Below are 24,545 nucleotides of genomic sequence, written 5' to 3' on the forward strand. Positions count from 1 at the left end.
ATTGAAGTCATACAACAATTACTTTTCCGTTGTGCATGTTGTGGCGTCAGATATTTTTATTATGACTTAAAAAAATTTACAGGAACCTGTGTGATGTCCAGTATTAATGGCTGACAAATATTTATGACATCTTGAAAGGCTATTATACTTTTTCGCTTTCACGCCTTGCACGTTGCACATTCTCATTGCTTTACTGGGATAGACATCGGGGTATTCAAATGAATCCGAAGAAGAGAAGATTTTTGAGCCTTAGGCGCTGTTCCCTTGTTTCGCCTCAAGCTTAGCAATCAAAATTCCTGAGGTTTAATTGATAAAGATAAAAGCAATTATAGGTAACTTATAACCCTACAGCCTACAGTAATGAAAAAAACCTCATACTTTATATTCAGGAAAGGCCTAGATATAACAGATACAAAACGATAAAACTTTAGGCGTAATATTAATGTGTACATGGTATACTGTACAATTTATGAAAAACAAATAATTTGAAATATGAACCAACAACAACCACTGAATTTAGGACTCAAACCTTGAGACAGTATAAACTTAAATAAATTGGTGAGGTTAAACATGTTTGTGAGCACACAACCCTGCCAATGCCTGGTGTTACATCAAAACATAAGAACAAACTGTAAAAAATATTTCACTTTATAAATTAATATGAAGCACAAAAAACTGTAAAATCACCTAGCATTGAAATACATGTACCCTCCCCAATTTCATGTTCTGGAATATGTCAGTCTTATTGACATATTTATTATAAATCATGGAGTTGTGTCATTGAAATCTTAATATTTACAAATTACGACAGAATCATGTTAATTACATGTAAATATCAGTATATTCATTCAAAGCAATATTTTTTTCTACCATGTGTATGTATTGTATTTTCCAGGTGTATTATTAATCCATAATGGGAGATGACAGTGAATGGCTGAAACTTCCTGCTGAAGAAAAGTGCCAGCATAAGGTAAAATTAAACTTTACAAAGATATAGGTCATGTAGGTTATATATACATATAAAATTTGTTTTATCCCAAACTAAAACAAGAATTAGTGCACATTCAACAGAGTTAGAGTAACGACATCAAAAGCAATCTTTGAAAAGCATAACTTGGTCATGTTAGTGCAATGCGTCTGCACCAAATTCTGTTCCAATTACAAGTCAAGATGACCAATATTCAGACAACTTTCTTATGTTAATAAACAAATATTTGCAAATACTTACTAGTCGAAATAAAATTCAATTAGTCTTGTACATCCATCTAGCGGTCAACACTTAATGGTGCAGACTGCAATGCCAAAATATTGGTATCATTTTACCTTATGAAGTATTCAAACTGGCTTGGGCCTGAGTTACCTACCAATTTGGATTGAAAGGGAAGTGTAGATGAAAGCTTTAGTGTTACAGGAGGAAATTAACTTATTTGTTTTTGTATTATAGACATGGAAAGCACGTCTAGCAGGATATGAAGAAGTTACAAAGATATTTGGCCAACAGACTGATCCCAAGTCTCCTGAATTCCAGCGCTATGCTGGCCTTATGAAGAAGTTTGTCACTGATACCAATGCTGTGGCTCAAGAAAAAGCATTGGATGCTGTTCTAGCATTTGTAGAGAATGCTGCTGTAGCATCAAGGTTTGATCATTTTTGTATAACTACAAGATAATATTTTAGTTTTATATCACCATCCTATGGTATCATAATATCTATGGATTTATTGCGATGTTTGATAGCTGTCTTGTTGACGAAGGCCCTAAATCTGAAATATATATCATAGATACCTAACTAGGTTTCAGTTCAGAAATTATTTTGTTTCATCATATGATTGGTCAAATTAGTTTCTTCCAAAATTTGTTTGCAAACATATAAGCATGATTTCATGAATTTGACTTTTACTTGAGCATTTTAATCTATAGATATAAGAATTAATCGTATGAGTGCCAGTGAGATAACTCTTAATATCCAAGTCACAATTTGTAAAAGTAAACCATTATAGGTCAAGATACAGTCTTCGACAAGGAGCCTTGGCTCACACCTAATGATCTTATCTATTTAAAAAATAGAAACAATTATGAACCACTTCCAGAAACAACAACCATTGAACATCCGGTCCCTAGCACAAAATAGGGTCCATATTCTTATTCTAATACATCTACACTGTTATTGACACAAAAATCTTTGCTGAAATTAACTGGATAATATTTTTTCTACTGTATTTAACATGATATAAAAAAATTGCAATGATTGTTGAAGGCGTCAAGGAAATTAGTTGGTTATAGGGATTTTGGTCCCTACCTGGGAGTGTTAATGTTTTAATGATATTTTTATTTACAATTGGATGCATTTTTCTTTTGTAGACTATAGCATAACTATGAATGTGCGATAGTGACACAAGGTTTACAATATTTTACATTTTATTTCCAGAGTAACTGCTGATGTGTAGTAAGTGGCATGACACAAGGTTTATTAACAATATTTTACATTTTATTTCCAGAGTAACTGCTGATGTAGTAAGTGGCATGACACAAGGTTTATTTACAATATTTTACCTTTTATTTTTAGAGTAACTGCTGATGTAGTAAGTGGCATGACACAAGGTTTATTAACAATATTTTACATTTTATTTCCAGAGTAACTGCTGATGTAGTAAGTGGCGTAACACAAGGTTTATTAACAATATTTTACATTTTATTTCCAGAGTAACTGCTGATGTAGTAAGTGGTGTGATAGCTAAATGTCTTGGTGCACCAAGGCAAAAGACCAAAGATAAAGGAATAGAAATTGTGCTGATGTTTGTTGAAATAGAAAAACCAGATGTTGTTCAGGTAGTTACACACAAGAAGGCAATATTACTTTGATAATTGATCACTGATCATAATGATAAATTAATGCATGGTATATTTTATGTCCAGAGTTTGTCATTAAACATTATTTTGTGCACTAGTACCATTATTAGACTTAGACATTATAAACTTTGATTTGAATATATATTTAACAGTATATTATGTATATATTTTGTTTTATTTCATGATCAGCATGATCAGAAAGTACTGATAAAATTCTGTTCAAGATAAAAAAAAATGAATAAAAAGTTTAATAGAAATGATGATTGGGCAATGTTGGGGTTGTTAAACATCCATTGTCAAATGTTTTGTGCCTAATAAAGGAAATTTTGCTTTTCATGTAAATTTTTTCGAAAAATATTATAAATCTATCAAAATAATCATTCAGATGTTTGGGAAGCATTTATAAGACAAGCCCCAGGTCAGTCAGCATGTGAACTAGTGCATTAAAACTTATGCAAGTACATAGTAGGGTTCTTATTCATATTTCATTAACATGTTCACATTCTAACTAAAGACATCTAAACGAAAAGATTTGGTCTCCAAAAATAGGCAGATGTCAATACCAAATGTGACTGGAGTCTAAAGCGACTGTGAATGATTTCAACAGACTTTTATCTTCATGTATACTTAACTTTAATGAGAGAAAGAAAAAAAACCCACCTACAGCCACTGACGAGTTTTATTTATTCTGGACTGAAGAGTTTAGTGGCAATTCACTTGTAAATTAGTACTGGCCTTGTTAACTCTGCTCTAAAAATCATAAATAATAATAATAACAATTGTATGTGTTATTTACCGTCTAGAATGTATCTTTTTTTTATTTATCTTACAGGAGTGTTTATTGCAAGGAACAGAAAATAAAAATCCCAAAATAGTTGTTGGATCTATACAGTTATTGAGGATGGCTCTTCAGTAAGTTGTTGAAATTCTTACCAAACATAGGCAGATTGTATAGGTCCATTTAAAAAAAAAAGATGCATTCTTCATTCACAAGGTTATATATAACTATCACTTGTACTTATGTTAAATCTTATGGATGCAGGAGAGCAACATTGAATACATCTATATTCTGAAGAGAGTTAATAAATAATTGATTTCTGACCCTAAAACAAGGTAAACATACTAACATATTTTGTGAAGTGTAATTATAGATAATCATTGGTTTTCTCAATGAGATTGATTTTCTCGCTTGAGCTGGTCCCTGCAAAAGCGAGAAACCAATCGAGTTGAGATGACCAATGATAATCTGTTTTATATCACCATTTTACCTGTGACATCGTTGTCAATTTATGTCAATTTCATTAGCAACATCGGCTCCTTAGTTTCTAGCGATAATTTTCCATCTCAAGCCAGTAGCGTGATATGAAAAATTATCACAAAAAAAGATCACAGAAAAAATGCACAAAATAGTGATAAAGGAATATATTAGCCATGCAGATTTAAACATGTGGTTCTCATATAACTTGTTTGATTTAAAAGACATGTATTTATATTATTTATGCATTTATTTGAAGACAGAAGTTTATGGATTAACCAACACAAAATAAACTTGGCATTTTTGTCCATATGATGAAAATTAATTTTGAAAATTATGTGTTCCATTTTTCTTTCTAAACTTGAACTAAAGTTTTAAAAAGATACTAAGTATGTAACTTGTGTAAATCCTACTGAAGACTTGAAGCTGACATTACAAAAACAGGACATGACATGTAACATTTTTTGTTACTTTCAGTGATTTTGGATTTAAAGTAATGCCAATTAAGCCAGTGATGAAAATTTTACCTAAACTATTGGAAGACCGAGACAAGAGCATTCGTGAAGAAACAAAGCAGCTAGTTATAGAGATATACAGATGGATAGGCAATGCTATCAAACCACAAATGTCACATTTTAAACCAGTACAGGTCAGTTATATTTAATCAATTATTCAATAAGTAAAATAAAGGGATGTTTGCTGGCTCTATATTATATTTCCAGCTTTTTCTATTTTTGTTAATGTATCTTTAATATCGTTGCAGGTGACAAAATATATGACTTTTTGATATCCTCTATGCATTTGTCAATAAGGTTGATTTTAACTTGGTTTAATTAAATGATAAATATATACCAATATTTAATAGATTTTAGCAATTAAGTTCAAAAATCTGCATTTGCCAGTTTATTTCATTTAATGATGTTTTTGAAGGGTTAAAGAAAAATGAATCGATCTTTCAAATTTCTGAACTTTTAATGATAGGTGACTGAGTTGGAAGGAGAGTTTGAGAAGTTAGGGAATGAGAAGGCACAGCAGCAGAGATTTATGAGATCTCAACAGGACCTGAAAGCTAAGATGGAAGAAGCTGCTGCGACAGCTGGGGAGGAGGGAGGAGATGGTAAGGGGGGATAAGTTAGATACATGTTGTATTTTTTATCAGGAATTTATTGAAGGTTTAAGGATATTATCTGAATTAATCACACAGACACAATGGTGTTCAAGCATTAAAAATCACTTGCAATAAAAGATTGCAACATCTAATTTTAATGAAGACTTCAACATGAAAGTAATAATATTTCAAGAAAAGTTGCTGGAAATAGCATTTCAATATTTGCAAAAGCTTGACATTCCCAGAAAGATATGTTATAAATAAAAGAAGATGTGGGTAGAGAGCAATTCAGTAACACAAAACAGCCAGACATTGCAACTGTCATCTCTTTTGGAGACTAGCACTAGTAATTACCACTCACATTTAGTACTAATATTGAACTGAACTAACTATGACAATGTTAAGTGAAATGATTGTTTATTTACAGATGGTGGAGAGGAAGAAGAAGAAGCTATAGATCCATATGAAATGATGCCATCTGTTGACATACTCAAACAACTACCAGCAGATTTCTTTGATAAGATTGTATGTTAATGTTACTTACTCAGTTAAAGAATTTAAATATTTATTCCCCCCACAATCTTTAAAGAATAAGAACTGCTTTCAAAATGATGTCTGAGTTTGTATTAATACTTGTTGAGAAAACAATTTTAAGAAAAATTACACAAGTTGCAGAAAGTTATGTTTTTAAAAGAATGGACCAATCTGTGCTATATTAAAGTCATAAGAAACCTCAAATTTAAAAACCTTATGCATATGTTTTTTTATAACTAAATAGATAGTTTTCATTTTACAAATTAAGTACATATACTTTTTTCTGATGAAAATTCTTTAATTTGTCCACGTTTAGAAGAAGTTTTCTTATTTTTAATTGCTTCCTTCCAGGAAGCAATTTGCTGACATAATTTCCGTATGCATAGTGATTTGAGCGTAACCCTCCTTGTAAAAATCTGGTGATCGCAATATGCATGGATCTGCCATTAAAATAAACAATTATCTGATTGTACATGTTAAACACTTGCTCAATACCCATGCTTTTTGTTATTTGCTTACTATTAGGTGACAATCAGTAAACTTAGGCTTCAAAACACAGCATTTAATGAGCAGCCATATTTGTTAAATCATAACAGACAGAGAGAAAAAAAAAAGACGATTAAATGAGTCCATTTTGTGAGTAGTCTTTGCTATATGTTTAATTACATAATCTACTTTACAGGAGGCAAAGAAATGGCAGGAAAGGAAAGAAGCTTTAGATGCTTTGCTAAAATTAGTACAGAATCCCAAAATAGAAAATGGAGATTTTGGTCCATTGGTTAAGTGTATATCAAAGGTAAGACTTATTTCAATCATAATGTTGTTACTGCAGACAGTTTGTTTTCTTCTTTTTGAATTTTTCCTCTGCCACAAATGTTTATCTACATGTAGATAGTTCTTACTTATAGATATACATTAACATACAATGGGTCAAATTTAATGAACTACATGTAGGCACAAATCTGAAAGGGTAAATGTTTCCTTTCAGATGCTGGTCATCTACTATTTGTATGTTACTAAACTAAAGCATAGAAACTGGAGTTGAATTCAGAAAATTTATATGAAGACATTTGTCTGACAAATTTTTGATAGAACATGGAAGTTTTACAGGAGAGGATATAACTGTATATATCTGAACATGTGAATAAGATACTCCAAAATGACAAGTGAGACATTAATAAACATAAAGACATTAAACAAGAAAGCTGTTTATATCCATTGAACCTTTATTTAATGCCATGCTTTTATTGTCGAGCCTTCGACTTTAGTCGAAAAAGCGAGACTAAGCGATCCTACATTCCGTCGGCGGCGGCGGCGTCCACAAATATTCACTCTGTGGTTAAAGTTTTTGAAATTTTAATAACTTTCTTAAACTACACTGGATTTCTACCAAACTTGGACAGAAGCTTGTTTATGATCATAAGATAGTATCCAGAAGTAAATTTTGTAAAAATAAAATTCCTTTTTTTCCGTATTTTACTTATTAATGGACCTAGTTTTTTCTGCGGGAAACATAACATTCACTCTGTGGTTAAAGTTTTTAGAATTTTAATAACTTTCTTAAACTATCCTGGGTTTGTACCAAACTTGGACGGAAGCTTTTTTATGATCATAAGATAGTATCCAGAAGTAAATTTTGTAAAAATAAAATTCCATTTTTTCCAAATTTTACTTTTAAATGGACTTAGTTTTCTGCGGGGAAACATAACATTCACTCTGTGGTTAAAGTTTTAAAAATTTTAATAACTTTCTTAAACTATCCTGGGTTTGTACCAAACTTGGACAGAAGCTTATTTATGATCATAAGATAGAATCCAGAAGTAAATTTTGTAAAAAGATAACTCCATTTTTTCTGTATTTTACTTTTAAATGGACTTAGATTTTCTTCCAGTTAACATTACATACAGTCTGCAGTTAAAGTTTTCAAAACATTTATTAGATTCATTAGCTATCCTAGATTGTTACCAAGCTTTGACAGAAGCTTCTTACAATCATAAGATAGTATCAAGAGGAATATTTTTATTGATTTTTTTCCTCATTTTTGTTTAGCCTGCAATTTACAGCAAAAGTAGGCGAGACACTGGGTTCCGCGGAACCCTTACAAATTTTTTTCAAAATAACAACAATGGTGATAATGAAACATATAATAAAAACAATTCTGCATTCCTATATCAAACTTTCATATTAATGCAAATTGAGATTATGGAATTTTATCCAATGTTTTACTAAAATGATCTGTTTTTGAATTGAAAATGTATGTGTGTTTAAATGGGGTTGATTTATGAAATAACCAAATTGGACCATCTTTATCCATAAAGATGAGAATTAAGGAATATTACATATATCTTAGCTACTAACAAATATAATTAAAGATATTATTATAACTTATATATACTTTAAGAGATAACAATAAGTTTGTCATCTCATACAATCAAGACCTGTGAGAATGTAATAATCATTCCAAACGTGTATTACATAAAAAATACAATTGACATTTTTTGTTTATTCAGGTTATTGCCAAAGACACCAATGTTATATTAGTGGGTATTGCAACCAGATGTTTAACTGGATTAGCCATTGGGTTGAGGAAGAAATTTTCACCATATGCACTCAATGTAAGTGTGATTATGATATTTAGAAATACATAATACTTGAAGTGGCAGGTATTTTGCAGCTGTTAAAATCTAATTGCTCACTTTGACTTTCTGTTCAGGGGGATGATGCCTTTGTGTTGAATAGGCTGGAGATGACAGTTACCAGTTGAACAACTTGTCAAATTGTTTTCACTTTTTACTCACAAATTGATAGGTTTAAACTATATATATTTTTCATGGTAATATTTGGCTATTTGATTCATAATGATTTTGTAAGTATAAGGGAGACAATTATTTAATATTGATTTATTAATATTACAGTTATACTACACAGTCGTATATACAAACATATGGTGAGAAAAAGTTAATATATATTTGTTATTTATTTACAGTGCATACAGATGATATTGGACAAGTTTAAAGAGAAGAAACCTGCTGTTGTAACTGCACTGAGAGATGCTAGTGATGCAATTTACCCTTCTGTAAGATTTAGATCTGAGTTATACCATTTACATTGAAGCTTGAAAAAGTTGAATAGGTCCAAAAGATTTTTCATCAAGACAAAAGTCTTTTGAACTTGGACCTACTCATGTGTTAAACTCTTTGTGTAATAATTATTTGAAAAAAAAATATTGATCAACTGTGAACACTTACTACTTAAAAGAAGATATTACGTACTGGATCTCAATTGGCTGCATTAATTAAAGTGAATATGTATTGTATCAGCTTTATTACATTAATTCAAATGTCTGAATAAAGACCTGAATAGCCTCAAATTGTATCTCCTGTTATTATAAACAAACTCTACAAAGAAATCTTATATTTTTTGCAATTGAAAGTAGTCGTTAAATTATGAAATGGTTGTTTTATTATAATTTGAAGTTAAAATGGTATAAAGGAAATATGATATATGAATGCATGCAACATGTAGATCTTTTTAAAAATAGAAGATTTTGTCAAAATTTATATTTCTAATGCTTACACGATTATATTGCCTTTATTAGTCATGTTAGTCAAGAAATATAAAGATAAAATTGATCATTTTACAGACAACTTTAGAATCTATTTCTGAGGATGTGGTGGCAGCACTAGACAACAAAAATCCTCAAATTAAAACAGAGACGGCCTCGTTTTTATCCCGATGTTTTTCTAAGTGTACTACAGCAACTTTACCTAAGAAAATGCTCAAGATGTTCTGTACAGCTTTACTCAAGGTAGGTCAAATATTTTGTTGCGGTATTATAACACTCCTTTTTGGGTTTTCAGTAGCATTTTTATATAAATGTAAATGCTGAGGCTTTTAGTTGCATAAATGCACAAATAATATTCAGTTTGAAATTAGATAAAAACATATTTTGATAACTTGTTGATTTCAGAATTTGAACTGTTCCGATGTGAACTTAGGAAAGTATCATTTTCCTCAAAATAGAAACGCTTGTGGTTCTCAGTATTTCATAGTAGGTTTTATTCATGTTTTGGCCAACAGACCTCTACATACTAACGTGTCTAATAAATTAGAGGTTTTCTGTCTTAAGAATATAAGACATACATTAATAGTAACAAGGAATTTATTATTTAGAAGGATGAAGGTATTTTAATGTTAGATAATGCTGTACTGGTTTTAAATTATAAGTCATAGAGATAAAAAAAAATCTTGCATTGAATTAGCTTATATTTGAACTTTTATGATTTGGTCAGGTATTCATAGTCTTTTCAAATTTTATTAACACCAACACATACATCTTTTGTCTTGTTTATACCTTTCCTTACTAATAGTACTTGTATCAGAATTTAAAAAAAAAGTTAGTGTGGATGCATTGATATGGGACAGGAGTTACCAGTTAGGTACTGCCCAAAAATGTAACTCTGCCTTGATAGTATTGTCAATGTGAGTAAATAATCAATTTAGTTCTATTTTACATATTATTTGCATGAATTTTGTGGGAGACTTCTTTCACTTTGTCTCTTCTTTTCATGTCATCATAGAGCAGAAGAATATATTAAGAATGTATTCATGTACACTGAATTATCATAGGAATTTTAAAATACTATGAAAGAGTTGTTGAACATACGTATTGCATGTATATCTACAGGATTATCTCAATAGCTCAATTGTGTGATCTAATTTCCGATGTAGACATAGTTACAAAGAGTCTTGATTTTTTTTTATTGCAGACAATTAATGATACAACACCAGAAGTAAGAGAGGCTTCGTATGCAGCACTTGGTATGGCCATGAGAGTTGTTACAGAAAAAAATATCATGCCTTTTCTACCAGACGTTGATGCTATTAAAATGCAGAAGGTAACTCCTTACAGTAGTTTATGATAGAATTGGATCAAAATTTTTATGCCCCATTTATGAGCATTATGTTTTCTGGTCTGCGTCAGTCCATCTGTTCATCCGTCCTTCCGTTTGTCCGTCTGTCCCGCTTCAGGTTAAAGTTTTTGGTCGAGGTAGGTTAAAGTATTTGGTCAAGGTAGTTTTTGATGAAGTTGAAGTCCAATCAACTTGAAACTTTGTACACATGTTCCTTATGAAATGATCTTTCTAATTTTAATGCCAAATTAGAGATTTTACCCCATTTTCACGGTCCATTGAACATAGAAAATGATAGTGCAGATGGGGTATCCGTGTACTTAGGACACAGTCTTGTTCGTGGAGCTTGTCCATTTCAACATAAAAACACCAGAGCGGATTTATTTAGTGGTGTTATAAAATAGTTTAAAACTGGAATGATTTTGTTCACTGGAAAAGCCAATTCCTTAGGAATTGATCATACTACTTATGATTTTGAGAAAAGTAATGTTATCTGGATATTTAAAGTTTATTGTAACTTCCAAATGAATGTGGATTCATGATCCGGTTTCCTCAGACTCAACATTGTCAATAATTCTACATAATCTTAAATTTAGCCTTGTAAAATTGTTTTGATATGACTGATAATGTTTCAACTCGTATAGTTTAACATGGAATAGTTGCATTTAAAGACTAATTGGTGTATGGTGGGTTTTTTTTTTTAACAGTCCTATATTCACACAAACACAGATACATTTTCAGTTATATATGTATACTTGATTTTAGATAAAAGAAGGCTGTGACAAAGCTGTGTTACTGAATGCTAAAGGAGAACCCAGGTCTGGTGGTGGTGGTGGTGCAGTCAGTAAACCAGCTCCAGCCAAAGCTCCAGAACCCAAACCTGTAGCTAGACCTAAGACTACAGCCAAATCTGTAAGTACTAAGTTTATTGTAAATTTAACTGCCGTTAACAAAATAACTGTATTCTCTTCGTGAATACATCACCATAACTAAGATATGAACAAAGCTAAAAAATGTGTTTTTTTTTGGTAGATGAACAATGCATTCCGTATTTGATATCTTGACTTGTAAATTCATATTTGAATCATAAATTAAATCATATAAAACTAAAGATTTATGTCAAAACCTGTTTTGACATTAATTTTTTAAGAAGTCATATCAAGTTAACATTAACTCAAGAACATTAGAAAAAATTGAAATATAATGTTTTAGTGTGGATGAAGTACATTTCTGGTCAAATTTTATGTACATCATCAGACATGCTCATAGGCCAAAAAATGGTGTATGATTAGAAGCATAGAAAAATGTTCAAACAAAAATTGACTTACAAGACTAGCCAAAACCATCAAGTTCAACCTGAATTCTTATTAAGCTGTGAATTTAAGTAAAAAAATGTATACAATACTTGTATTTTCTTCTATATTTTTAGGATCAAAGACCAAAAACAGCTCCTGCAAAATCTGTAAGTTTGAAAACTAAATATGTAATATTTGATTTAATTTAATTTTGATTATGTTGATTGCTAAATCAGTATTCATACATGTAGCTTAATTTTGTAGCACTATAAGATGTAAAGTGATTTACTTGTACTGTTACTGTATAATTGCTTGTCTTACAATGTTATATATTGTTTGAGTTAAATACTTAAATGAGTCTAGACAAATACATTAAATAAGGTACATCGTCTAGACAAATACATTAAATAAGGTACATCGTCTAGACAAATACATTAAATAAGGTACATTGTCTAGACAAATACATTAAATAAGGTACATCTGGTGTTCTTGTCTGATGTATCATTATGTTAGTGTCCGAAATGTGAAAAATACTTCAAAATGAATCACACAGTTGTAAATATCAAAATATCTGTAAGAAACTGATAAATCTCTTTAGTCATTATGTATGTATACAGCATTTCAAACATGTGTAGAAGAACTTGGTACCTATATCCCCAATACATATGCTGCTTTTATTACTGAGCATGGACAATATGTAACAGATGTCGTAAGATTCCGTGAAATGACTTGAAGATTGCGTAGTTTGAATTGAAGGAGATATTGGGTGTATGTCAAGGAGACACCAATCCAAAGTTGAAAATAAGCGAGAGATATATAACCTATAATGGTTTACTTTTTAAATTGTTTTTTGGATGGAGAGATGTCTCATTGGCACTCACACCACATCTTCCTATATCTATATAGGTTATCATATAGTTTATAGTAATTGACGGCTTTCTATACAATGGCTACGCTCTGAAATGGTTCATTAATGTAAGCATAGACACAGTGTATCCCCATCCTCCAGATAGACTTATTTCATATTCATTTATATTCCTATATTTTATTTTAGACATCAAAGAAAGATACGAAGGGTAAAGGAGGAGGAAAGAAGGGAGGTGCAGCAGCTGGGGAACTTCCTACAGAAAGTGTTCTCTCAGTAAGTTCTGTTCATACATACCTATTTTCTCAGAGAAATCATGGATTTGTATCTTTCTATTTTATACTTTATGAATATACATGTTTATGATATAAATGGGTAATTTGTAATTTGACTGTTATTTACATTTGTTTTGAGGATAATAAATGAAATCCTGTAAAACTGGTAGTCCACAAAAAATATAAGTACAGTATTTAATTTAAAAAAACCCAAAAAAAACCACTTATTGATTTGTTCAAATTACTGAAGCAGATGGATACTCTTGGATAATATAAACAACATGGAAAAATGTCTGAATGCAGAATCATTCAGTGTCACTTGACTTTTAAATATAGTTGTATAAATTTACGTGATTATGCAAATTGCTTTCTTGTTCTTTATATAAAAAAAAAAAGTCTTTCATTTAAATAATAATAATAATTTAGGTGTTTTTTCAATATGTTACACATGCACTTATACTATTGAATTTGAACCAATCAGGATGAAGCTGTAGAGGATAAAGCTGGTGCAGTGTTTCCTGGGGAGACATTGAAACAGTTGACAAGTGCTAACTGGAAAGACAGACTGGCTGCCATGGAAACTATCACACAGGTTTAATAAATAAATGTCAATATTCAAAGGATACTGCTACTAGCTAAGAAAAAAATACTTTTAATTAAGTTTTACACAAAATACAGAAGATAATCTTCCATAAATATAAATATGCAAAAGAATGTTGAGTAAATGTGTGAGTCATTAATTTACTTATTATACAAAGTTTAACCATTTAAGAGGAAATTAATTGAAAGTGTTTTATAAGTATAAACCATTTGAATAAATTCACTATTATTTTAGATTGATTAATTGTTGTTTGCCTAACTACCATTATTTTAGTAATAAGACCAAACCATTGAGTTAAGTTGCATTGATATACACACGGTGTTGTAGTTTCATAGGAACACACCGCTGCTTAGGACTTTAAAAAGCTTAATTAACCAAACATTTATTTTATGATACACACAACACACAAAAGACAGTAAATTTGAGTATATTATCAAAAAAGTTCAAGATATTATAAGATATTACTGCTGTTAACTTGAATTAGCATCATAATAATAAGATACTTGCAAACCTATGTTGATATTATAATAAAATGGTTGTTTATATAATAGTTGTTTATATTTGTAGACAATGAAGGGTATGTCTAAAGATGAAATACCATGTCAGGCTGTTGTCAAAACAGTTGCCAAGAAACCAGGTCTAAAAGATAACAATTTCCAGGTTAGTTCAGTCCTATTACAAAGTTCACAACTGCTCACTTTATAATCAGTAACAATATCTCAAGAGAGGCTAAATAAAGGAGATTTTGAAAAAAATTACAAAGTTCACAACTGCTTACTTAAATAAACAGTACCAATTTTAATGGACCTGATGCACATTTCAGCAATGTCTCCAGTGAGGAGGCTAAATTAAGGAGATTTTGAAATAAATATGAAATATTTTATTGAAATATTTAGATAGATGTAATTGAGATAATGTAGTTGAAATATTTAGATAGATGTAATTGAAATAATGTAGTTGAAATATTTAGATAGATGTAATTGAAATAATGTAGTTGAAATATTTAGATAGATGTAATTGAAATAATGTAGTTGAAATATTTAGATAGATGTAATTGAAATAATGTAGTTGAAATATTTAGATAGATGTAATTGAAATATTTAGATAGATGCTATTGAAAAATTAAATCTTGAATCAATAGATTTCCATAATGATACCTGCATTTTATAAGTAGAGTGTTACCATTCATGGTACATCATATAGAAAGAGTGACTTCAGTATCAAATATATGCATATCCAGATGTAAAATAGTGAGTATTTCAAAATACCTAAATGCTTTGATTTGACACAAAAATACCTACATACATTTGGAACTCAGCTCTAGTGCACAGTACACAAAGTATACATTTGAAAAATATCATATTCAAAGCGATCTAAAAATCAAAAACTGTTTTACAGTATTTTCAAAAAAATTATGGTTACATAAATTGATTGTGTAAAAACCCTTTTTTTCAGGTTTTGAAGCTACGAATAGAACTTTTTACACTTCTTGCCAAGAATGCCAAGTTCACAAAAGTATCTGCAGAATGTGTTTTATCAGACCTGGTTGATAAGATTGGAGATGTAAAGCAGGGCAAATCTGTACAAGAATGTCTCAGTTGTATTGCTGAGGCAACATCATTAGAATTTATTTGTAAAGAGGTAAAGAAATCTTTTAAGTATGAATTGTTACAGAATGTAATGTCAATGAAACTATCAATGACAATACACTGACAATAGAAGTCTGCTTATTCTGTAGAATTAAGATTTATTGGTTGCATCAAAAACATGGTAGGATAAAACATTTTTTTTTAAAATAAAATATGAAAGTAATTTTGATTAAATAAATATTGACCATTGTAGAAGTACTTTTTCAAAAATCAATCAAAATTGTTCATTGGAACTTACTGCAAGTTGTTAATATTACCATGTCATAATTTGGTTTGTTGGTGATAAAAATAATCATGAGGATTTGGTATGGAACATGCTTGTCACCAATATTATTTTGAGAGGAACATCAAATTTCACACTTTGACTTATATACAATTAGCAACACACTTTTGACAAAGTAGACCTGATAAAACACAATTTCCTTTTAATATAAAGTACTGATAAACAGTGATTCAAGAAATTTACGTATCCATAGTAATGTATTTTTTCTCTCTATCCACAAAAATTGATACCCAGGAAAATGAATGAATTCACAGGATATTGAATTACTTAAATGAGAAAAGAGAAAATATCTAATTTGTTGATATAATGTGCAAATCTATATTTATTAGAGTCCTGGTTTTATGATTTTAATTTCAATTACCGATGGGTGTATTTCAGACCTGACCTCACATGTTTTGTTTAGAAAACACTTTTCTAGATCTATTTGGTGATGTTTACAGATTACAATGGAGGAGATTGTTGCATAAATGACTATTTCAAACATACTTTTGTATGGTCAGTTAAATGTATCAAAATATGGTCAGGGTTTGAGAAAAACTACAATCCTTAGAACAGTCAGTGCCAAACTGGTTTGTCTGACTGAAAAAGAAATTTGAACTTTTCTACTATATATTCAACTAAAATAAATTAAAAGTTCTGTCTGACCGAATTACTTTTTGTCTGACATTTAGTCATTTAGACAGAGTTTGGGATAGACTGTTCGAATACATTTTTTAATGTTCTTCTGTTATAGGTAATACCTCTAGGATTTGAGAACAAGAATCCTAAGAATACAGCTGAAACATTAGTGTGGCTAGCTCAAGCTGTGAAGGACTTCGGACTGAAGTAAGTTTGAGAATCTATAAACATAAAATGATAGAAAACAATTTCACTGCCCAACTTTATATTAAACTTTAAATTAAAAAAGTATCTGGACTTATGACCTTTAAATATGATTGGGTAGAGTATATCGAGAGTTTATCATAAATACATATTATTATAAAGGAGACGAATCTTTACTATAGATTTTACATTAGCACCTTTAATTTCTCACTATTATGAACCTAATTATGACAATAACCCTTGTCTGAACCATATGGCTTGTAAATATTAAAAGTTCTTTGAAGGAAACAAAATATATTGTATATTATATTGAATTGTTGTCTGTTTATGTCTATTCAGAACAAGATAGAACAGATTTTTTTACTATAGATTATTTGAATTGTTTCAAACATTTTCAGGTTGAGTGTCAAACCATTAATAACCTATATAAAGAAAGCTTTTGCAGCAACTAATCCAGTAAGTTATGCTTTATATTGTATTATTTTAAAATGTTAAAAAAATAAGTTACATTCATCACTGTGCTAATATTTCCCTAAAATTGTAAAGGATTTTAGTTTTTATGCCAAAACTATGATATCAGTTGGGCATTATGTATTCCTGTCTGTGAAGTCCTCTATCTGTCCCAAATAAGGTCTAAGTTTTGATTATAGTGAAGTGTTCCAGTAAGTTTTTTGTGATAACATCAACTTGTAACATACATCTTATTCACATTTTTTTTTGTAACGAGTCAGTTCATTTTAAATCTTGTCACATGCTTTTAAAATTGTTAATGTTCATCATGTGAAACAGAATAGCGCTTATATAACAAAAAATTACTTACATGTCAGAGGTTGATTTGATATTGGATCCTGAACAAGAAGAATTGATAAATCTGAGCCAACATGAATTGTTCTGCCTTATCCTTATTTCATAAGATTGAGAATACTATTGCTTAACTATAGCTAGCTGAAATGGACTTTACATGGATTGTAAACTTCGAAATTTTGGCACATGGGTTGCAGATTAATCTCATAAGTTCCTTTAAAAAGTTGCATAAAATATATGACAATATTCCTTGCAGTAATAGTATTTATAATGCAACACTATTGGAGTGAAGTGCCTACTTATTGTTAAATATTCACATTTAAACTGTGCACAAAAGTTAATACTTCGAAATAGCCAAAAAATAAAAATCTACAAAAAGGTCATTGCATAAAAAAAAAGTAAAATCACAAAAATACTGAACTCTGTGGAAAACTCAAAACGAAAAGGTCCCTAATCAAATGGTTGTGGAGCATCAGTGTCTAAATTATATGTTCTGTTTTTCAGGCAGTGAGAGCATCAGCAATCACTGTAACCTCTGTTATCTATATGTACATGGGACAACAATTTAGAATGTTCTTTGAGGATGAAAAACCAGCTTTGTTGCAGCAGATAGATGCAGAGTTTGAAAAGGTTAGTTTTTATACGACCGCAAATTTTGAAAAAATTTTCGTCGTATATTGCTATCACGTTGGCGTCGTCGTCGTCGTCGTCCGAATACTTTTAGTTTTCGCACTCTAACTTTAGTAAAAGTGAATAGAAATCTATGAAATTTTAACACAAGGTTTATGACCATAAAAGGAAGGTTGGTATTGATTTTGGGAGTTTTGGTCCCAACATTTTAGGAATTAGGGGCCAAAAAGGGCCCAAATAAGCATTTTCTTGGTTTTCGCACTATAACTTTAGTTTAAGTTAATAGAAATCTATGAAATTTTGACACAAGGTTTATGACCACAAAAGAAAGGTTGGGATTGATTTTGGGAGTTTTGGTTTCAACAGTTTAGGAATTAGGGGCCAAAAAAGGGTCAAAATAAGCATTATTCTTGGTTTTTGCACAATAACTTTAGTTTAAGTGAATAGAAATCAATGAAATTTAAACACAATGTTTATGACCACAAAAGGAAGATTGGTATTGATTTTGGGAGTTTAGGTCCCAACAGTTTAGGAATTAGGGGCCAAAAAGGGACCCACATAAGCACTTTTCTTGGTTTTCGCACCATAACGTTAGTATAAGTAAATAGAAATCTATGAAATTTAAACACAAGGTTTATGACCATAAAGGGAAGGTTGGTATTGATTTTAAGAGTTTTGGTCCCAACAGTTTAGGAAAAAGGGGCCCAAAGGGTCCAAAATTAAACTTTGTTTGATTTCATCAAAATTGAATAATTGGGGTTCTTTGATATGCCGAATCTAACTGTGTATATAGATTCTTAACTTTTGGTCATGTTTTCAAATTGGTCTACATTAAGGTCCAAAGGGTCCAAAATTAAACTTAGTTTGATTTTGACAAAAAATGAATCGGTTGGGTTCTTTGATATGTTGAATCTAAAAATGTACTTAGATTCTTGATTATTGGCCCAGTTTTCAAGTTGGTCCAAATAAGGGTCAAAAATTAAACTTTATTTGATTTCATCAAAAATTGAATAAATGGGGTTCTTTGATATGCCAAACCTAACTGTGTATGTAGATTCTTCATTTTTGGTCCCGTTTTCAAATTGGCCTACATTAAGGTCCAAAGGGTCCAAAATTAAACTAAGTTTGATTTTAACAAAAATTAAATTATTGGGCCTCTTTGATATGCTGAATCTAAACATGTACTTAGATTTTTGATTATGGGCCCAGTTTTCAAGTTGGTCCAAATCAGGATCTAAAATTATTATATTAAGTATTGTGCAATAGCAAGTCTTTTCAATTGCACAGTATTGTGCAATGGCAAGAAATATCTAATTTCACAATATTGTGAAATAGCAATTTTTTTTTTTAATTAGAGTTATCTTTCTTTGTCCAGAATAGTAAGCAAGAAATATCTTATTGCAAGAATTTTTTTTAATTGGAGTTATCTTTCTTTGTCCAGAATCAACTTAATTCTTTGTTATATACAATATACAATGTATTCACTTTTTACTACCAACTGATAAATTTAAATAATCTTTACCATTCAGTGATAACAAGCAGTTTTTTTTACATCTTAATATTTTATGATGTATTTAAATGAGTAGTTATTGTTGCAAACTCCATTAGAATATTTTAATTGAGATTAGTTTTGGAATAAGGGAAAGGGGGATGTGATTAAAAAATTGGGTTCAATTTTTCTCATTTGAAATTTCATAAATAAAAAGAAAATTTCTTCAAACATTTTTTTGAGAGGATTAATATTCAACAGCATAGTGAATTGCTCTAAGAGAAAACAAAAAATTTAATTTCATTAGAACACATTCATTCTGTGTCAGAAACCTATGGTGTGTCAACTATTAAATCACAATCCAAATTTAGAGCTTAATCCAGCTTGAATGTTGTGTCCATACTTGCCCCAACCGTTCAGGGTTCAACCTCTGCGGTCGTATAAAGCTACGCCCTGCGGAGCATCTGGTTGTATTTGTTGGAAGTTTAGATGTATCAATGTGACAGGTATGATAAGTTAAAGCAGTAAATGTGAATATTTTCCATTAAAGCTCAATTCAAGTCCGTTTCAGTATAGTGCAAATATGCAATGTTCTGTAAACATAATTCTGAATGAAATTGCTGTAAGTCGATATCTTTTTTTAACCTTTCGAAATACACGTAAACATTAAGAGCATGAGGACCGAAAGTATGACACACTTTGATTCCTGTTTCAGGAAGGAAGATATGTTTGTTGGTTAAGTAAAAATTGTATATTTACCTTTAATAAAGACATCTTTGTTACGAAGCTGGAAAGGTCTGTATCAGAGATAAATCATGCTTCATATTAAATGATTTTACAGTTGGTAGATAATTTACCATCATAGCTGTGCAGCATCATTTTTTCTCTCTGATATTTTAGGTGAAAGGTGAGAAGCCTCCAGCCCCTACTAGAGGTGTGGTAGCAGGAGGTGAAGGGGAGGAGGAGGAGGAAGATGATGAGGATACACCTAAAGAGGAAGTTAATATGGCAGATCTAATTGAAAGAAATGATATAGGGTATGACAAGTATTTAAAGAACATTTACACATAGATTCATTGATAAAATTGACAAATGATATGGTTTCAGTGTAAAATAGAAATGACTGCTAAAAATTGGTTAAATATTATACAGTTAGGATTGTTATTGTATTATATTCTGTCTTAAATTCTTTAAAACAAATAGGTAAGAATTTTAACAGAACTAATTGATAAACAGTTTTAAAAAAAAGAAATAGGTTTCAATTGTATTGGAGAGTTTACTTCAGTTAAGGTTATATTTCTATTATCAGTTGCTGTCTTCTTGTTTTAGAGAAAAATTCACTCCAGAATTAATGGAATCATTGGTAGATAAAAACTGGAAGATAAGGAAAGAGGCTTTAGAAAAAATCTCAGCCATACTGAATGAAGCTAAGTTTATAAATGGTAACCTGGGCTCTTTACCAGAAGGGTTGAAAGTTCGACTGGTTGATAATAATAAAGTTTTGGTAAGTATGTTTAAGATATATTTAAACTATAATCTGGTTTGCAAAATACTCTAATTATAATATCACTAATGAGTTAAGTCAAAAACTGTAATTAATTTCCTGTAAATGTCATGTTACTGCAGTAAACAAGTGAGGAGAAGGTTATTATTAAGGCTATCAATATACAGTTAAACCTACTGTAAAGGTCATATTTTCTTAGGGAAACCTGTCTTGATTGGTCGCTTTCTTGTTTTTACTGTAGTAGTAATAGCTTTTGATTTTAAACCCCATTTTATAGAAATACTTGTACTTAGACAAATTGAGGGATTTTAAATATAAATTTTGTCATAAATATCAGTACAGTACTTTCCGGTTATTTGCATAGCCTATTTGTCAGACGAAATTATGCAATGAAGCAGAGTATGCTTATATCCGAAATGCCAAATTACTGAGTCAAATAACATCGATAGTGCAGATCAGCAAAGAAAAAAGATGAACGTCCATAGTCCACTTACAACATATTGAATGCTTATTTATTCTAATAAAAGTTATTTTTTTAATGTCATACATTTTATTTCATTGTGCATTCTTTCAATAAAGTTTATAAACACATTTTGTTTTAGTTTATTTATGTACCGACTTTTCCTTTACCTGAGATACGAAAATAAAATTGTTCTAAAAATAGATTTGTTTCTATGACCCGGATGTACAAATTACATTGTTACGCTTTGTTTAAAATAAACTGTTTAACAATACTACACAGTTTATAATCATTGAAACAATAATTGTGCAATGAACTGCCTTTGATATTCAGTATTTACCGATTACATAGTGATGTGAAACTGTTACTTTAACATCGTTAGTTTCGTATATGCAAAGGTGATGGGGCTCTGCACTGGTTATTTGCTGGACACAAGTGTTGAAAGTGAGAAAACAAAATAATCAGAAGTTAATTTTCTTTTAAAAAAATATTAAAAAGGAAAGATTAATGTATAAAATTCTTCAAACATATATAAATGCCCTGTAATATTTAACATAAATGTAGATCACCCAAGCTGAATTACGAGATTACACGTTAATGTTTTAAAAATTCACCCAAAACATAATCTATGAACAATGTTTGAAATCCAATCAATAATTAACACCTTTTGAGATAGAAGATCATAGAATGGTCGTGTTTTTACAACAATCAGCTGATTGACATTTTTATGACCTCGAGGCTTAAAATAGAATTTGGGAAGCTTTACCTGTGTACACATCGAGGCCTTTTCTATAATCATATAAACACGAAAGATATTGTTTTAAAACTTTATTTGAATAACACATTATAAATGTGAAATAATAATGAAAAGTATGATGCATTCATGAAAAATATACTTACCAAATTGCCATTTCCGGTCAAAAATCTCGTCAGTTTTAACTGAGCATATCTAGCTGGCGATTATTTTCTATGCAATAAACCGAAATGCCACTTGTAAGGCTATGCATATAACCGGACAATTTAACATTAGGTGAATGGGAAATGGTTTTGTGCAGGAGAAAAGTATGCAATTAACAGAATTATGCTATTAAGCGGTATGCAATTAAGTGGAATCGACTGTATAACATTTGTCAAGTGATATTTCTTCCAGTTTTCTCATCTGAACATTATGGCTGTAGTATTTGCCACTGTACATAAACAAGTAGAAAGCCATCAATCAATCTGTTTATCTTTACAGGTTGGTTTGACTATAGGTATTTGTGTGACATTAGCCACCAACATGGGGCCACACTGTAAAGCACATATTAAAACAATTGGACCAGCCCTACTTGGTTGTTTTGGGGATATGAAGGTATGTTATGTGTGTTTTATAAACAATCATGGAAAAGCATAAATGCTTGACCAAAATGATAAGTTTGATATGTTTACATTGATATTTTCAGAATTGCATTTTATGAATAATTGAATAAAAGATGTTCAATTTATGTAAGGAGCAAGAACCATATTTTATAATATTCCTAACAGACAAATGGGGTATATGGAAATTACTCTGTCCATTAGTCTGTCCGTCTATCCATGTGCCTATTGAGTACAGCTCCTGCTTAAAGGTTTGATGGATATTGATGAAAGTTTACACAGTTGTAGAACATAACCAGAAGTTGTGCACATATGAATGTAATCCAAGTTAACCATGTTAAAGGGGAGATAATCAATTATAAATAAGGAATGTATTCTTTTGTGTGTTCAATCATACACTGCTACTTTTGCATAGGTACTATCTCTGTACTTAAAATCTGTAGTACTGGAAATTAAATTTTGATATTTAGTACTATTTCTTTAATTTAAAATTATTGTACTATTTACCTACCTGTATTTTACAGTACTTGATCTGTACTTAAAATTGTGGTACAGACATATTACCAAAAGAGATCACAATATTCCATGTTTGAAAATCATAATTTTAGGAGATTTGAAATAGACATACTTTCATAATACTGAAAATGTAACGTTGTAACCAAAAATATGTAGTACTTAAATTTTCAAGTACAAATCAGGTATTGTAAAATACAGGTACCTAAATATTACAATAATTTTTAAAGTCACAAAATAGTACTGAATATTAAAAGTAGATTTCAAGTACTACAGATTTTTGGTACAGAAATAGTACTTATGAAAAAGTAGCTGTGTAGTTCTAATTGATCTTAATTTCTGTACACCAATGATTCATTATAAAGAATTGAGATTTATATTTGTCTTACAGCCACTGTTACGTCAGCAGGCTGTGAATGCTTTGACTATGTGGACAGATCAAACATCACTGTTACCTTTAGTGGAATGTGAAGCACTCATGGATACCCTCAAAATGGAAAATCCTAATCTTAGGATAGAGGTAAACTTTTAATTTATGATTGCTTGATATCTTTTTTATATTCCTTTGTTCTTAATTACTAATAGAATGTTACCTTTTGTCTCTACAGAGATTTATAGTCTACATTTTATAGTTGAACAAAGCTACATAGTTATATATGAATTGAATGAATAAATAAATCTTTTTAAAGATTGAATGTTTTATATTTTGCACCAGTTATTCAAATTCTGCTATGTTAAAAGTGATACTGGAAAAAATACAATTTAAACAATGTTTTATTATATAGCAAATCTTTTAGCATTAATATATCAATCAGATTCTTGCATGTTTTATAGCTTAAAATATGCTTAAATATTTAGAAAAATTAAGAAGGAATATTTGTTTTGTCTTTTTTGATTTTATGTTTTAAAAGTTTGTTTCAATCAAATATCTTTTCAACTTTTCCTTTTATTCCTTTACATTGCAATTTTTTTTCATGGTAGTTTCTTTTCACTTTAAAAGACCAAATAATGAATTAAAACTGTCTTTTTAATAAAATGCAGTTGATTAATACAATGTATCAAAACTCTTTCTGTCTATCATTAATACAGTTATTGGGATGGTTGATCGAGAAACTGCCAGATCATAAAAAGTTACCTGTAGAATTTAAGATGTGTATCCCCCATCTCCTGTCGTGCCTGGAAGATAGAAATGGTGATGTGAGGAAGAAAGCCCAGGATGCTGTCGTTCCTTTCATGATCCATACAGGGTATGACAGTGTCTTCAAAGCTACATCTAAACTTAAGGTAGGTCAAAGTACATATATCTCCTATATTTGGCAGAAGGAATGAAAGATATTTTG

The 24,545-nt window shown here is 30.3% G+C and overlaps 1 protein-coding gene across 1 annotated transcript in view; it reads left to right on the plus strand.

Moving 5' to 3' along the window:
- Positions 1-24,545, plus strand: part of LOC134685663 (cytoskeleton-associated protein 5-A-like) — a 45,480-nt gene that overhangs the window by 972 nt on the left and 19,963 nt on the right. Inside the window, exons 2-27 of the mRNA XM_063545621.1 lie at positions 896-970; positions 1,445-1,638; positions 2,702-2,828; positions 3,682-3,761; positions 4,582-4,753; positions 5,086-5,221; positions 5,640-5,737; positions 6,429-6,542; positions 8,257-8,361; positions 8,733-8,822; positions 9,390-9,554; positions 10,516-10,644; positions 11,425-11,571; positions 12,089-12,121; positions 13,009-13,095; positions 13,576-13,686; positions 14,263-14,355; positions 15,151-15,336; positions 16,361-16,452; positions 16,848-16,905; positions 17,758-17,883; positions 20,273-20,409; positions 20,702-20,876; positions 22,574-22,687; positions 23,597-23,725; positions 24,295-24,489. Coding sequence (XP_063401691.1) covers positions 914-970; positions 1,445-1,638; positions 2,702-2,828; positions 3,682-3,761; positions 4,582-4,753; positions 5,086-5,221; positions 5,640-5,737; positions 6,429-6,542; positions 8,257-8,361; positions 8,733-8,822; positions 9,390-9,554; positions 10,516-10,644; positions 11,425-11,571; positions 12,089-12,121; positions 13,009-13,095; positions 13,576-13,686; positions 14,263-14,355; positions 15,151-15,336; positions 16,361-16,452; positions 16,848-16,905; positions 17,758-17,883; positions 20,273-20,409; positions 20,702-20,876; positions 22,574-22,687; positions 23,597-23,725; positions 24,295-24,489 — 3,150 coding nt within the window. The 5' untranslated portion in view covers positions 896-913. The remainder of the gene's footprint in view (positions 1-895; positions 971-1,444; positions 1,639-2,701; positions 2,829-3,681; positions 3,762-4,581; positions 4,754-5,085; positions 5,222-5,639; positions 5,738-6,428; positions 6,543-8,256; positions 8,362-8,732; positions 8,823-9,389; positions 9,555-10,515; positions 10,645-11,424; positions 11,572-12,088; positions 12,122-13,008; positions 13,096-13,575; positions 13,687-14,262; positions 14,356-15,150; positions 15,337-16,360; positions 16,453-16,847; positions 16,906-17,757; positions 17,884-20,272; positions 20,410-20,701; positions 20,877-22,573; positions 22,688-23,596; positions 23,726-24,294; positions 24,490-24,545) is intronic.

Source organism: Mytilus trossulus, chromosome 9 (genome assembly GCF_036588685.1).
Source record: "Mytilus trossulus isolate FHL-02 chromosome 9, PNRI_Mtr1.1.1.hap1, whole genome shotgun sequence".
NCBI classification, from domain to species: Eukaryota; Metazoa; Mollusca; class Bivalvia; order Mytilida; family Mytilidae; genus Mytilus; species Mytilus trossulus.